We start from the raw sequence: 17211 nt of genomic DNA on the forward strand, positions 1-17211 counted from the left end.
AGTGTCATTATAGTTTATAAGCCCCTCAAACTAAAATCTGACCACGTGATTATTTACTCATATTACGTTTCGTAATCCATTAAATAATCAATTTAAGTATACATGTCTATACGGACGGATTGAAAGCATCGCATTGTATTTAGTATTTTAAATATTACGCTTTATCAATGATCTATCTATGATACAATTCTTTTTAAAAACCGCTGTACGTCACACTCTTTTCAGTAGGTTGTTCCATAATTCAGCAGGTTCATAGGTCCCTCATTCATATACAGAATATAAATGATGTATAACGAATACGATTCGATCGGATACCGATACAGTTAACATTGGTGGGTTGAAGTGTGGCGTCCATAAAAATATCGTTTTTGAACGCGACCGACGAGCCGCTAAAATGTACCAAGACAGGGAAGGGTCCATCTCTTCTAAAATAGAGAAGAACAAATTCGAGGCGTCGATAAGTGAACTGAAGAAGAAATCGTTTGTAACCGCTGCGGACTTGGAGAGTTTCGGTAAGTGGAAACTAGCGGGACGACCCGGTTCTGCCCGTGGTACATATATGGTCTATAGCTCTCAGGTCACTTATATATTCTATGCTGAAAGAATTTTAGAAATCGGTTCAGCAGTTCCGGAGATAAGCGCATTTAAATAAACTCTTCAGTTTAATAGTGATAGTATAGCAGTATGTTATCTGTTGTATAAATATAGACTAGTTGTAAGGTTATTATGATGGTGGTGATTACAACCAGTTATTAATAACTGTGTAATATCGAATGCTGAGAGAAGGTACTGTAAAATGCGTTACTGTCTAGTATTATGCTACGAAGAAAATAAGAGTAATACATTAAAAAAATAATAATATTATAATGGCACGCTTTTGGGGGCAAAGTTCTCTTTATTCTTCTTTTGCATTTTTGTTGAAATCAGTTTTTATGAGACGAAAGAATGTATATATATTAACAATTAAACCTTATTATCTGAATTCAGTACTTACTAATAATAATGGGTAACTCTTTTACTCTTAAATGACGAACTAAATTCCATCCACGAATTGACATTAAGTTTCTATTACGACAAAACAATATTTTTGTTAGTGCATTTGTTTCAAATAACTTTGAATAGGGAATAAGCAACATACAAAAAATCTGTGGTAATGGAGATGTGGTCTGCTTTCTTGTAGCTGTAACGTTATTTAGATATATAATCTTAAATCTATATTTGTAACCACGTGTAACTATAGTATTATGTTATCTGTGGTGAGACTATAGTTTTATGTTATCTGTACCTATCTGCTAATTATTGTGTGATAAATCATCATCATCTGGTGAATTATGAATGATGATTACTTCAAAGAAGTAATAAGTTCTATTTTATTATATAATTCTTAAGCAAGCTAACAATATGCAAAGTCAAGTGACACCACGTTTATAAAATGCAATAATTTAGTGTTACATTTACTTTTTATTAATCCGGAATGAGACTGTAATGTGACAGTATGAATTTATTGATTTTTTTTAATATTATAATATTAATAAGCATCGACATTAATTATAGATACCATAACATAGGAACATTTTTGTTTTAACCAACAGTAAAATAAATTTTCAAATCGGACCATTAATTCTTGATACAGCGCCTTCAAACAAACAAACTTTTCAGCATTATGCTATTAGTTTAAAATTCAACTTTTTCGTTTAAAACTACTGTTTTGAATGTATCTTGAAAGCACTTTACAGTATATACTTACCTAAGTACCAAGTTTCAACTCTATAATATATATAGAGTCCGATTAAAGTGGCTGTCAAAACGCTTATCTCAGAACCTAAAGATATAAGCGATTGTCTGAAAAAATAAAGACGCATGTGATAAATTAATCACATTCATACAAGCTGTCCCCGTGGTTTCAGCTGCCAACAAAAGTGTGGGCATAACGTTTCATGCCCCATTTTAATTCTTTAGAAGTTTACTTGCATTAAAAAGTTTCCTATGTTTGACCCTGGGTCTTCAGCTATTTCTATTAGATATTTCATTTATATGGGTATCGCAGTTTACTTTAAAAAACTTGTAGGCAAAATTGAGATCCTCCTCATTTTTTAAAACCAATTAATAAAGATTATTATTATAAAAAATGCAGTTATTTTGAAATAACAAAAACTCTTATAACTTATGTTTGTTTGTTACCCCTCAGGCTAAATACTGAATCATCATAAAAATTTGCATAGGTTGTCGAGAGCAAAGAAATCTAAATAAATGGGATCGAAGCCGCGGGCAAGGGATAGTAAACAATAAAACTTGTTAGCATAAAAGGTCAACGACGTATGTTGTAACAGAGTTTACGTCAATCAATAACTTATCAACTCCAGCTTTTGCATCAATTGAATTAAAACGTATTAATTGTTTTTTAAAGCCAGCTTAATGCCTAAGAGTATGTGCTGCGAGTTAATATAGGATAAGGAATTGTCACAAAAAATACGGTATAATTTCCGAATCTCTGCTATTGGTTTTAAAACTATAACGCTTATAGAAAATTAGCTAGATTATTTCTAAGAGACCTAGCCTATTATGTTATATACCGATTCGTCTTATATGAAATAAACTGGAGATGCGCCCCTGCTTCGATGTGCAGGTGTGTTTGTAAGCCTATAGCATTCAAGGATCACATACACATCCAACGATGATATTATTTTTGAAATAAGACCAGTAGTTCTTGAGATTAGCGTATTCAAACAAACAATTATTAGCTATTTGTTTTCGTAGACTATTTTCTACTTTCACATTTGAATGCGTAATATACATCGTTAGATCTTTTGATCTAATGCGAGATTACGACTCTTTTTCAATTCATTTCTTGATTACACTTAAAATTACAGAACAAGTTTGCCAGACTTCTGTTGAAAGATTACATTATAATACACAATGGCTGATATAAGCTTTAATTAGCTTTACCTGTATGTTTATAGGTTTGTATGTAACCGACTCTTTTAGACTTGCATTTGACACACTTAAAACGGGCAGACTTAATTCAACATTTGTGTACTTATCGGTAACAATAAAATAATTTCATGAGTTAATTTCATTACCCAAATAAAGACCGCCAGGACATAATAATTTCCGGACATATTATATACTCTGTAGACCAATCGAGCACTTAAACGAAAAGATGTAATTCTTACTTTCTATCTCGTTATAATAATAGCGTGTTAAATAGTTTGAATCAAATCATACAGGTGAAGCTCGTTAGCTTACAAATTCTCGCGTTCATAATCAAAAGAACAGAATAGATATTATTTCTTATATGTCATAATAATAAGGTTCATTTCCAGCGGACAATGACCTGACTCCCGAGTACTTCTCAGCTTACCGAAGGTCCCTAGAAGACCCTGAAGCATTCTGGTCAGATGTCGGCAAGGAGCTGGAATGGACCAGGCCGTGGGATCAAGTGCTGGATGACAGTAACCCGCCATTTACGAAGTGGTATGTATATGAAGTAGTACCTATAAGGAGTAGTGGCTTAGTTTGAATACGTGGGTTTAGGTTATTGCTAATTGAATATTATGTTATGCACATACGTTAAAACGTATGTGTGTAACATAATTAATGTATATAATTTGATTAAAATCAAAGTGGGAATAAATATTATCTCACCAAGATTACGGCCGCGTTGGATCTCTCTCCAATTGCCAGACACAAGTATAATATCATAAAGTCGCTCCGCTGCCAACATAAGAAAGGCAATCAAACAAGCACCTTTCGCATTTATAAATTTAGTAAAGATTACATAAACCTTTGTATTCAGCTTGTTCCTAATGAAGACGTTAAACGTAGTTACTCTTTCATCAATATGTGACGTAACTGAAATGACTTGAAGGAATCTGTGATGATCCAATGATGGGGAAATTCCATCTTTCTCACTTTGCTCAAGGGTTCCGTGAGCATCTTTCTTGTAAACCTTGAAAATTTATTAATACGGTGAACCTTACATCCGAAATTGGAATTCTCAAAACGTATAGTATTATGTAATCTGTACCAAATCTCACGAATAGGTAGTTAGATTCAGGACATAGACCTCCAAGACTCTTGGAGATAACTAGATGTCCAAGTGGACCAGGTTGGATCCCCTTAACTTTGAGGGGGTACTACAAAATATAAATGCTGATGATATTATTTTAGGTTTGTCGGCGGTGAGATGTCAGTATGTTATAACGCAGTGGATAGACATGTAGCGAATGGAAGGGGAGACCAGGTCGCGTTGGTGCACGACTCCCCCTTGACAGACACAGTCAAGCGGATCACATATTCTGAGTTGCAGAATCAGGTGAGCGTTTACTTATGGACAGAAAGAGACTTAACCTAGTTGTACGTTAATGGCATATAATATTCTTTAAGTTACTTCTGATATTACCTATTTTATTCATCAAACACAAACACACCACCGTAAAACAATTAATTAATTAATTAATTAACATTATTTACTCGTAGCTTATAAAATAATTTAAGCGCATCAGGAGATGCTTTATCAAAATGAACTTTCAAATAAGCGTCTAGCATTAACTTGTAATTTTTCCATATTTCATTATTTATGCGTTGAAAAATTCAGACATTTAAAAAACCAACAATACATACGAATGAAATTCTTGTATTTCCTATTGTTTTCTAAAACGATGGAGGGGGTAGATATTTCAAAGGTTCACAATACGTAGTGTATGGTTAGTGGCGCATACCTGTATTTATTTATCCCCTAAATTGTAGGTCAAAGTTCCATTTCTACTATTTCCACACAGGTATCCCGCTTGGCTGGCAAGCTAGCTTCCTTGGGAGTGACGCGTGGGTCCCGTGTGGTGATTTACATGCCACTAATTCCAGAAGCTGTTATCGCCATGTTAGCCACTAACAGGGTTGGTGGCATACACTCCGTCGTATTTGGGGGTATAATTTTTAGTCTTTATCATACCAATCACACTACACTATATATTACTAATATTATAACTAACACACTAATATCATAAATGTGAAACGATCACGCTGAAACTACTGAACGGATTTTCAAATTTGTTATACAGACAGGTTATGAGTTGAGTTGGGTGATGGATACTTTTTATCCCGATTAAATGTGTATAATGGATTTCGGATAAAATAGGAATCTTGATATCCGGGCGGGGCCGAGACGAGCGTCTAGTAATACAATAAAGTAGAGTAGCCTGTAATGTGACATTTTTTTGTAAAATCTATTCTAAAACAGATTTTGATCTTGTAACATGAATTAAATGTTAACGTTATTAATGTACTAACAAGGATTTTTTAAACTATGGGGAGAAAGAGGTTAACACAGATTTTAGGTATATAACTGTTTTCAACAGTAACGTAATATACCTAATTACGTAGTAAAAATATATACCAGAAATATTATATCGGAATTTATAACGTTACATTCATAGTCCGTAAGCCCACCGCGAATTCCCTAATCGTTTTTTCTCGGCTGATAATTTAAATTCAATCATTCATTTCGTTTAGATTAATAAGATGAGTTATTGACATAGTTAAGTCCACATTAACCAGAAAATAATTACACATACACAACTTCAAACGGTGTGTACTTCATGACACATTTTTATTAAATGTCAGCCTGGAAGGAATTGGTCATAAAAATCAGTGACAAGTCTAATTATCATAGATATTATTAAATCTACATTTATAATTGTACAATGGCTTTGCTTTATAAAACTGAATTTAAATATTCATCATATTTTCTAACGCTCCAGCTAATTGATTTTAAACACACATTATGTTTTGTATATAGATTAATAAAACATTGTCTGCATTTAGGTTTTGCAGCCAGAGAATTAAGAACAAGAATAGAACACGCAGAACCTACAGTTATTATTGCCGCTAGTTGTGGTGTGGAACCCAACAAGATTGTCAGGTAAACTAGTACAATTTTATCGAAATCAAATAATAATTTAACACAATTACATTCATAACATTTATAGTATGGCAATAACAAAACGTCGTAATTTTACAATGATTTTGCAGCCGGATCCCGCAGTACCTATTTAGTATTAGTTCCGCAAAATGTATTTTAACAGTGTCTAATTTCATCAGATACAAGGACATCTTAGACGAAGCGCTCTGCCAAAGCTCACACCAGCCTCGCAGCTGCATCATATACCAAAGAAGACGAGTTCTCGAATGTCCTCTGGAAAAAGACAGGGATATCTGCTGGGAGGAAGCTATGGAGAGTGAACCTGTACCCTGCGTGCCTTTGGAGGCCAATGAACCTTTGTACATTTTATACACATCAGGTAAGCTATATCAATAAAAATGGCTTTTTTCTTAACATACGAGTATGAGACGAAAGAACTTAGTATAGCCACAGATTTACAACGCATTGCCCAAACGACTGGATCGATCGATCTAAAATTGATGATGATTCACACATGCACATGATGAGGGCATTCGCTTAAAATGATTTTGTATACATCTCCTATAAATAAATAGGTGATGAACGCTTATACTATAAAAAATTATTTTATACAAACGGGCGAATATGCGGGCAAAAAACAGTATTTTTATAAAGTTATTTCCCCCCAGGTACAACAGACGACCCAAAAGGATTGCAGCGACCCTGTGGCCATGCAGCCACCGTCTGCTGGTCTATGCACTCAATCTATGGTCTTAAACGTGGGGTCTGGTGGGCGGCATCAGACCTTGGGTGGGTCGTAGGACACTCCTACATCTGCTACGGACCCCTTCTGGCTGGTCTGACTTCAGTGCTATATGAAGGCAAACCAGATAGAACCCCAGATCCTGGGCAATATTTTAGGTCAGTTTTAATATGTATTCTTTTAATGTCGTCATTAAGATAATAAGACTCAAGCGTCATCAAAATAAGACTCAAGCGTTTTGAGAAAGAAAAACTACACTTTTAATTTTTTTATATTTACTTTTATAAGCTAGAAAAATTTTTGTTCAGTTCCTTATAATCGTAAAAATATATTTCTATGACGAAACTGAGATTTACAGAACAAAAAGATTTCGAGTAAATGGTTTTTGTTTCAAGTTTCAGCAACAAAAATCTGAATACACGTTTTCGAAACGAATATTTTACTTTTACCTCACTCCATCTGTTTGTCTGGCAGTTATCAATGCATAGTCATAACAACATGTTTATTTCGTTTGTATTTCAGTTCACGCATGTACAATAAAAGTGTGATGAACAAATATGTATTTAAAAGTCTTATGTGTTAAATATTAGGATAATAGAACAGCACCGGGTCAACGCCCTATTCACGATCCCTACAGTGTGTAGAGTGCTGAAGCGAACTGACCCGAACGGGAAGTACGCAAGGAGGTACTGCGTTAAATCCTTGAAGACTGTATTTGTGGCTGGTGAACACTGTGATCAAGAAACTAGGGTGAGTTAACACACTTTTATGTCTTGCTTTAACCGTGTGATACTATTATCTAGATAAGTCTTTTCGCTGCATGAATAAAATAGGATGACTACACAACTACTGAGTTTCTTGCCGATTTTTTGGACCGACTTCAAAAAGTAGAAGGTTCTCAATTCAACTGCGTTTTTGTGTTACCTCAGATTTTTCGATTGGGTGAATCGATATCAATGATTTTTTTATTTATTTTCAAGCTGATGCCCGCCGTGTGGACCCATTTACACATTTGTTCTAATTATGACAATGTGAAGGCTGATAAAGAACAGAAAATGTATCTTCCCACCAGAGTATCCCTTACATATATCTGTTATTTTATGTGCTTAGTCATATACTATTAATTATTAATGTGCGTATGTTATTTACAAAATTATTATTTTACGCGTCGTGTTTTGTAAAATGCGTATTAAATTACGCAATATGGTGAGCTTTATTTGCATATTGCGTCAATTACGACATTCTCTAGGATATTCATCATTATCATATGTTCCCACTGCTGGGACACAAGCCTCCTATGAGGCCAAAATCCATCACGTCAAGTGCGGGTTAGCAGATGTCACAAGTTTTCCTTCACCGTTTCAAGCAGTGGTGATGCTATTCACATGCACACATAAATTAAAAAATCAATTTATTCCCTGCACGCTCACCTGGTCTCGAACCCCCGACTGATCGATAGTTTAAGTCATTGATGTTCTACTCGTATCTCGATAATACTTAGGTATTTTAAAAAATCCTACTAGTATTATAAATGCGAAAGTTTGTAAGGATGTGTGTGTGTTTGTTACTCTTTCACGCAAAAACTACTAAATCGATTGCAATGAAATTTGGTACGTTGCTGCTGGCACGTTGAAGCTGGACAACTGGAATAACATATAGGTAACTTTATATCCCAATATTCCTACGGGATACGAACTTACGCGGATAAAACCGTGGGGCGCAGCTAGTAATCTCATATATAAAACAAATAGTTTTTAAACTATAACCCAAACAGGTGAAAGTGGATTTAACATTTAAATTAGTTAAATTAGAAAATTAAATGACATCATATCTAATGAGGCTTTTTATAATGACTTGTTGTTTCGACAGTGTCCGTACTACATAAATATCCATTTAATTAACTCTATGATGTATCTATTATATATGACTAGCCGCGCCCCGGGGTTCACGCGCGTAAGTCTGTATCCCGTAGGAATATCGGTTGTTCCAGTTGCCTTATATTTATTACAGTTGTCCTATTACGTTGTCTATCTACGTACCAAATTTCATTGCAATCGGTTTAGTGCAGCAGTTTTTGCGTGAAAGGGTAACCAACATACACATACACATGCATCCATCCTCATAAACTTTCGCATTTATAATATTAGGAGTAGGATAACGAGAGTGGTAAATAATAAGTAAAAGAAAAACATTTGAATTTTATACGGATGAAAAAATTCTTGCTTGGAATATAAAAAAAAAATACCTATAAACACAAAAAAAAAGAAGATAAATAAAATACTTTTAATTTAATACTTAATACATTTCCGTTTAAATGCAAACACAAATAATATTATTTTATAAAATAGCCCAACATTCATAAATATATCAAAGATTTTTTTTCTTTTAACATTACATCACAACTAATAAAAAAACACATTTAAAACTTACAAATAAACGGTGACTACGATTTATACATATTTAGATATGTTAATTATTGCAACTTTCTGAACTTTGTACACACTTACATCTTTAAAAAAAAACGTTGTGTCATTGTAGAGCATAGAGAAGTACGTATACATTACGTATAAAGGATTATTGTGGTATATAGTTATACTATGTAGACACAGAATGAATATAAATATATATAACTCAAAGGTGACTGACTGACATAGTGATCTATCAACGCACAGCCCAAACCACTCGACGGATCGGGCTGAAATTTGGCATGCAGATAGATATGACGTAGGCATCCGCTATGAAAGGATTTTGATAAATTCTACCCCCAAGGGGATAAAATAGGGGATAAAGCTTTGTACCATGAACATTTTTTAAAACCGCGCGGGTGAAGCTGCGTGTCGTACTTAATATGGAAAATACTGCTGTTTAAATTTTATTTAATTCATCACTAGCTGTGCCTGCGACTTTGTTCGCGTGCAAATCGACAAAATGGTTAGTACCCCGCTAATACGAGTAGTATGTTAAGTCCGAGTTAGTAGCCCACGTATTTAAGTAGAAATCGCTTACAAATCGGTTGAGCTGTTTGTGAGATTAGCTTGAACAAAATAACAGATAAACAAAGCAATAGATTAAACAGTTGGGTAGAAAATCTGCCGTAAAAGTTTTATTCATATAACATTTATATAAGCAACATTTTTATTACACGGATATAACTTTAAAATCATATGTATATATATATATATATATATATATATATATATATATATATATATATATATATATATATATATATATATATATATATATATATATATATATATATATATATATATATATATATATATATATATATATATATATATATATATATATATATATATATATATATTATAAAATTGATAAAATAATTTAAACTAGTTATAAAACCCGGGTAAAGCTATGCCCCAACCTTCCATCATGATTCTCTGTTATTACAAAAATTCTAGAAGAAGACGAATACATTTCGACAGTCACGTTCCTAGATATTAGCGAGCTGCAATATAGATCGCATCAAATTCGAACAATTAAAGAAACTGAATTTTCGTATATTTTACTGTTCGAAAATTTCATCATCATCATCCCTTATATGTTCCCACTGCTGTGACACAGGCCATAATCCACCACGCTGGCCAAGTGCGGGTTGGCAGATGTCACATGTCATCGAACTTTTGCAGTTTTCCTTCACCGTCCGAAAATTTACTTAATCGTAGTCCCACATTCAAACTCAACACAATTTTTATTCACGTGAACGTTTTTATTTTCATATTTCTGGACTGCTACAAGGAGAATGGATAAGAAACTCGATAATTTCAGTACTGGAATAGTATTATATTATCTGTGCTTATAGTAACTAGGTACATTATTAAACCTTTTCAGCATTGGGCAGAACGCATCTTCGGGGTGCCTGTTTTGAATCACTGGTGGCAGTCAGAGTCAGGATCCCCAATCACAGCGGCCTGTCTTGGATATGGGGTCAATGCGATTAGACCCCATTCTGCAGGATATCCTGTGCCAGGATATGATTGTGAGTATCTAGATATCTAGCATGTGGATCATTTTTCCACTTAAAATAACTACGATTAGTTTCCTGAAATATTTTATCTATATATAAAATTTTAAATGGCACTTACTGTGCCGTTTCGGCGAGGTCGATAATTAAAAAAAAATACCTCACATATTTAATGGACGCCCTTCTATTTTACATTAAAAAAAAAAAAGTAAGCAATGAAATTCAACGACCTGGTCGTTACCAGGTAAAATTTAACACATCATATTTTTCGGTACTAATGTGACTTTTTTTATTTAAAGTGAGAGTGCTCAGAGAAGATGGTTCAGAGTGTCAATCGGGGGAGGTCGGCCGATTAGTGTCCAAGCTACCTTTGCCTCCTGGCTTCTCTTCAACTTTATGGAAGTCTGATGAGAGATTCCAGAAAGTATACTTCGAAAATTATCCAGTAAGTTGTTTCGAATGCATGGGGCATTTTAATTTTTTGCAGCTAATTTTATTATTTAATGATGGCAATAAGAAATATATTAAAAAAAAAACAATATGAGCGTGTTTTTAAATTTCAGGGTTTCTACGACACACAAGACGTAGGCTGGATCAGTGCAGAAGGCGCAGTATGGGTAGTTGCTCGAGCTGATGACGTCATCAACGTGGCCGGTCACCGGCTCTCGACGGCGGCGATAGAGGACGTGGTACTGAAACATGCAAGAGTCGCTGACGCGGTGGTGGTCGGCGCACCGGACCCTACGAAGGGGGATGTGCCTTTATGCTTGTATGTGATGCGGCCGCCGCAGGATGGTTAGTTATTTATGTTTTACGTAGAAAAATAAAAAATTCATTAAAATAGCCATAATAGAAAATAAACAGGAGATTAGGTACATTCTGTTTCATTATTTCCTAGTAGCTGCGCCTTGCGGTTTCACCCGCGTAAGTCCGTATCCTGTAGGAATATCGGGATAAAAAGTTGCATATATGTTATTCCAGCTGTCCAGCTATCTGCGTACCAAATTTCATTGTAATCAGTTCAGTAGTTTTTGCGTGGAAAAGCAACAAACACAGACACATCCTTACAAACTTTCGCATTTATAATATTAGTAGGAAAGTAGGAATAGTAGGAATAGGATAGTAGGACTCATGAAAAAGTAACTTGTTTAATAGATAATTTATGGCGCTATTGATCGAACAACGTCCACGAAGTGTTGGATTCCAAATTTCACAATTATCCAATAGGTTTTCATTTTGGGTATCTGCTGTCTTAAGTGTTTCGTTTTTTTTTTTATTTCAGACGAAGAAATTGTAGCTGAGGACACAGTAACGCAAGAGCTGATTGCCCTTGTCCGTCACCTCATTGGGCCAATCGCGGCTTTCAGGAAAGCGATCGCAGTTCCCGCGCTTCCGCGCACCCGTTCCGGCAAAGCCCTCCGCGGCGCCATTGCAAAAATGGCGCGTTCACAACGCATCAAACTTCCCGCCACAATAGAAGATGCTTCAGTGTTTCCAGAAATAAAAATCGCCTTACAAAAATGTGGTTATGCCATTGATGCACCCGATCCCGAATATTAAATTTAGTTTCCATTTAGTTTTGTAATAAAGGTACAATGACTAAAAATTATAAAAAAAATGAATAAAATGATACGCAATTTTTTTTTTGTATGTGTACGTTGATTACGCATGACGTATTTATTTTTGGGGTTTAAGTAAAATTAACGTGATGTTCTATAAAAAGCAACATTGTAATTGTAAATTAATTTTAATGTAAATAATTGTTAAGTGATATATTTTAAAGAATTACTATGGACTGTAAAGAATATTTTAGTATCACTCCACACAAGTTAATGTTAACATCTAAGGTTTAGTTCATAATAAATTTATTTAGTAAGGTATATGTGTGTGTTTTATGGCCCAATTATAATTGCTATACATATTTTGGCTTTGGCTAACTTATTCACTTCAATGTTGAACTAGTTGTAAAAAACTGTAGTTGTGAAAAAGCTGTAACAAATTCGTTATATGGCGTGGCGTGTAAATATGGCGTGTTGAATATAGGATATTCTAGATTTGATAATAAGCCATCTAACATTGTGAATATGCAAAGACAGATTCAAACATAATGTATGTATTGAATGAATAAGAGACAAGAATTTTTAAATTTCTCCAAAACAAATAAAAAGGTCTGCAAATTGTCATAAATAAACAGCAAATATGTGCTACCTTAGACTTGTCTGCTGAAAAATTCACCACTGGAGAGTACCTATAGTATACCTTACACTGTCGGAATACCCGGCTTTATTGGTACCCAGGAATAGTCTATAATTTCTTAAAAATCTCATATGTTTTTGTGTGAAGCAGTATAAAACATCGCCACATTCACTTTACAAACTTTCGCGTAACGAATAGGTGTAGACAGCCACGCAGAATTATTGGGATGTTTTGAACACGTCTTAAGCAAACATGGTCACTGGTTATCACATGTTTTAGACGGTGAATAAATGAACACTTACCTATGTTGCCAAATTACAAAATATTAAGGTACAAAAATGTATGACATTATGATTACATTTACTGTGACAATGACACTTGACATTCAAATCTTGACTTTGATTAGTCAATTAGTGACGCACTGCGATAAGTTGATTGTTGAATCATTAGTTTATAATAAATTAAAATTTGAAGATACATATAAACATAGTTGTGTATTAAAAATAAGAATTAAAAAGTCTATGAAACAGTGTAATTGTTGTTGTGTTCACTGATATATCCGAAGAGATAACCAAATAAACCGGCTACAAGGTAAGTTTCATACATTTGTATACGCTACGCTAAAAAGTACGTGTACTATATTCATGACTAATATGAAATGTTATTCATTATTTAGCATTTCTTTTTGGTGAAAACAAGCTCCTTTTCTTCACTACTTTATAAAAACTGAGTTCACCATGTAGTTATTATGTGAGCGGAAATTTTAAGATAACGTAATGATAATGTTATTTTTATTGTTATCGTGATATACAATATAGGTAGTGATTAATCAATTGTATGTATGAAACAATCAAATGTTTATCATGCCCATATTTTGTGGTACACTTTAATACCTCCCCCACAAAGATGTACCTATTAAATATTTTTCCACAGCTGTCCTTAAATGGACTGTAATTATTTCAGGGTTCGTGTTGTTTATGTATGCATGAGAGTGTCTGTTTCACTGTTACAACAAAATGTCTAATAAAATACCAAGAGAAAGTGCTAGCAACAGAGTACATCCAAATTAAATAAGTTCTCAGTTTTTATTTGATAAAAAAAGTAATTGTGTCTTTGTTAATGGATATAGATCTAATTACTTCTATACATTTAGGTCTGTTGATATAAATTTCAAGTTACAAGTATACTTTATAATAAATTTCAAGTATAATACATTTTTCTTTATAATGTATGTACAAATGATCTCATTCATTCATTGAATGGGACACTTGTATAGACATACATATTTTAATTATTCCTGCATTTCTTTTCTCCACTCTTCCCAATCTATGCCTGTATTTTCATTGCCAATTCTATTCTTTTCTTTATGGGTGACCCATTTGCATATGTCTAACTCTGTAAATGTTTATGGGCAGTTTTGGCCAGGTGAAACACCAACTCAGACCAAAAAAAATCATATTACATAAATAAAAAATATGATATGTAATTCATTGAAGCAATTTACTATTGATGTGACAAACATTATCTTATATCTGTTAGCATTATTACATAATAGGATTTTTCATTGTTTTTCAATCTATTTGTCATTATCAAATTACATGAATGCAATTTGCTGCATCAGAATGTTTGCAATGTGAATCTAGAAAATATAGAAAATCTTACCTATATTTGTTAAAAATGTAACAAGAAACAGTGATAATAAAGAATGAGTGGTGCACTGTATTATTAATGCTTAAACATTTGGTGATTACTTCATCATCAGCCCATATATGTTCCCACTGCTGGGACACAGGCCTCCTATGAGGGTTCAGGCCATAATCCACCACGCTGGCCAAGTGCGGGTTGGCAGATGTCGCATGTCGTTGAACTTTTAATTCTTGGACATGCCGGTTTCCTCACGATGTTTTCCTTCACCGTTTAAGCAGTGGTGATGTTATCCACATGCGCAGATAAATTGAAAAATCAATTTATTTCCTGCACACTCGCCCGGTCTCGAACCCCGACTTATCGATTTTGAAGTCCGAGGTTCTCACCACTGAGCCACCACTGCTTTTTATTACTACTATTTTGGTGATTACTTAAACTTAATTAAATCAACAGTTTTCCTTCAAAATAGCTTTACATCTATGAAAATATTTAGATTTATAATAATACTATATTAACAATTTTAACTGTATTTATCTTTGTGTACATTTACACTCAAATAATACAAAGAAATATATTTTTATGCAATTTGAAATATGGTGAGATAGTTTTTTCCTGGTGCAAGTTAGGGTAAGACAGGTGAATAGGCTATACTTAAAACAAGTATATACGCTAATATCAATATGTAGTATAATTAGTAATATTCAGAATTTTTGCTACAGATGTGGAAAGCATCAACAGATGTAGCCCCACCTCCACTGGCCGAAGCTGACGATTGGGAAACGGATCCCGACTTTGTTAATGATGTGACTGAACAGGAGCAACGATGGGGCCCTGGAGGCAGACATGTTGAGGCTATTGAGTAAGTGGGATATTTCAATGAATTTTATTCAATCTATCTGTAAAGAATAGAACAATGAACATACCATAGTTATCCTATTATAAATACAGTAGGGGCCTTTGTATAATCTCGATTCGCTTGTTCGCATATTGAAAAACTATGCGAATAAGCGAAGCATCTCAAGTCCTATTTTTGCGATTTATTTCTTTATTTGCAAATCAAAACAACGGTACCTACATATACATATATGTAGGCACTGATGTCCTTTTTATAAATGTACCTATAGACATACCTTAACAAAAGGTTCATTTGGTACCTTATGTCAGCACATTGGCAAGTGAATTGTTAAAATAGACCTTATTACAACTGTTTAATACTACTACTACAACATCAATGGTTGTTTGTATGGATTAAACCTGATCATAGTATTTTTTTATGCATTTTAATTTGTCCCATAGAAATGTTTTGTTTTATATTTAACTCTATATAAATTACCATTCCATATTCACAATTGTGTGTATATTGTATATCACATTTAGTCAGCATAAAGGAATATCTATTGTGACTAATCTAGTATACAGCTCTCTACCCTTACCTCAAAAACGATCTACCCAGATGGAATTGTATTTATATAAAGGAAACAGCTAAAGACCAAATATTAAGCATTTTAAAAATAAAATTTGACCCTATTTGCACTTGATGTTATTGACCACTGGAAGGAAATTGTATTATCATTTGAGGTGACTCATATTATATCCACATGCCATATGTTTATCCTTTTAAGAACACCAGATGTTGTCAGGAAATTGCCCCTGCATTCTACAATTCTTGAGCATTACTTGTTTAATTACTAACTGGGCAATATATTTCTGGATTAAATAGAGAAGAATGCTTTTCAGTAATGAAAATAAGCAGATTAATAAAGTTATCTCAAAACAAAGATGTAAAACTACTGTCTTTGAAATAGATGTTGCATCTATTTCTCATACCCCTAAATGATAAGAGTATCTTAATATATTTTTGATAAAAATTTATCAGAATTGCTAATACTAAATCTTTTCATGTGGCTTATCAGTAATTTATTTGTTTCAGCATGGCAAAGCTTCGGGAAGAAGTATTGGAGGCAGACAAACAAGCCAAGCAACAGGAATATGAACATGGTCCTAAGCCGTCTTTTGGGTTTGTAGCGAAGTTTTATGCTGGTAATGTCCTGTACCTAAATTTTTGTGGATGAAATATAAGCTATATGTTTGTTTGATCGCACACATCTCAGGAACTACTGGTCCGATTTGTTGTTGAAAATTCTTTCAGTGTTATATAGCCGATTTATTGAGGAAGGCTATAGGCTACATATGCACCACGGGCGAAGCCGGGGCGGACCGCTAGCGTTATATATGCTGTATAAAGGTATTTCAATGAGAGATTGGGTACATTTCTTTTTTACATATTATAGTAACGAAAAAATGTGTGAAGGTAGGTTTCACATACCGATTAAATTGTACACACGTAACATCGTTAACGTCGGTTAAATATTTAATTTCTAATATAAATACTTGCGTAAAATAGCAAGAAAGCAAAGCTCACCTTTAATAAATATCAGATTATTAGCTCTAGTGATATATCAAACATTTCAGTTACGGAGGTAAATTCGGAGTTCAGACGGACAGAATGGACAAATCAGCTGTGGGTCACGATTATGTGGGCAAAACGGAAAAACACGTTTCACAAAAGGATTATGCTCAAGGTAAGGCGATTTTTGGAATAAGATACTCTATCCTCATAAAGAGTCTGTAAGTATTATAATATAACTAGCTGTGACCCGCGGTTGAAACCGCGTAAGTCCGTATCCCATAGGAATATCGGTATAAAAAGTGCCTATG

At 33.9% G+C, this 17211-nt stretch overlaps 2 protein-coding genes across 2 annotated transcripts in view; both read left to right on the top strand.

Moving 5' to 3' along the window:
- Positions 1-340: 340 nt before the first annotated feature.
- Positions 341-12427, top strand: LOC119829018 (acyl-CoA synthetase short-chain family member 3, mitochondrial). Its single transcript, XM_038351373.1, has 12 exons — positions 341-512; positions 3324-3474; positions 4171-4315; positions 4782-4926; positions 5824-5920; positions 6100-6299; positions 6589-6820; positions 7253-7412; positions 10518-10665; positions 10950-11095; positions 11214-11445; positions 11933-12427. Exons 1-12 carry the CDS (start codon positions 395-397, stop codon positions 12208-12210), a joined length of 2052 nt encoding a protein of 683 aa, XP_038207301.1. The 5' UTR covers positions 341-394; the 3' UTR covers positions 12211-12427.
- Positions 12428-13252: 825 nt separating this feature from the next.
- The window catches only part of LOC119829030 (src substrate cortactin), an 11539-nt gene continuing 7580 nt past the window's right edge, over positions 13253-17211 (top strand). The window contains exons 1-4 of the mRNA XM_038351387.1: positions 13253-13437; positions 15213-15352; positions 16424-16510; positions 16966-17075. Of these exons, the coding sequence (XP_038207315.1) occupies positions 15213-15352; positions 16424-16510; positions 16966-17075 (337 nt within the window). The 5' untranslated portion in view covers positions 13253-13437. The remainder of the gene's footprint in view (positions 13438-15212; positions 15353-16423; positions 16511-16965; positions 17076-17211) is intronic.

Source organism: Zerene cesonia, chromosome 9, assembly GCF_012273895.1.
Source record: "Zerene cesonia ecotype Mississippi chromosome 9, Zerene_cesonia_1.1, whole genome shotgun sequence".
NCBI lineage: Eukaryota > Metazoa > Arthropoda > Insecta > Lepidoptera > Pieridae > Zerene > Zerene cesonia.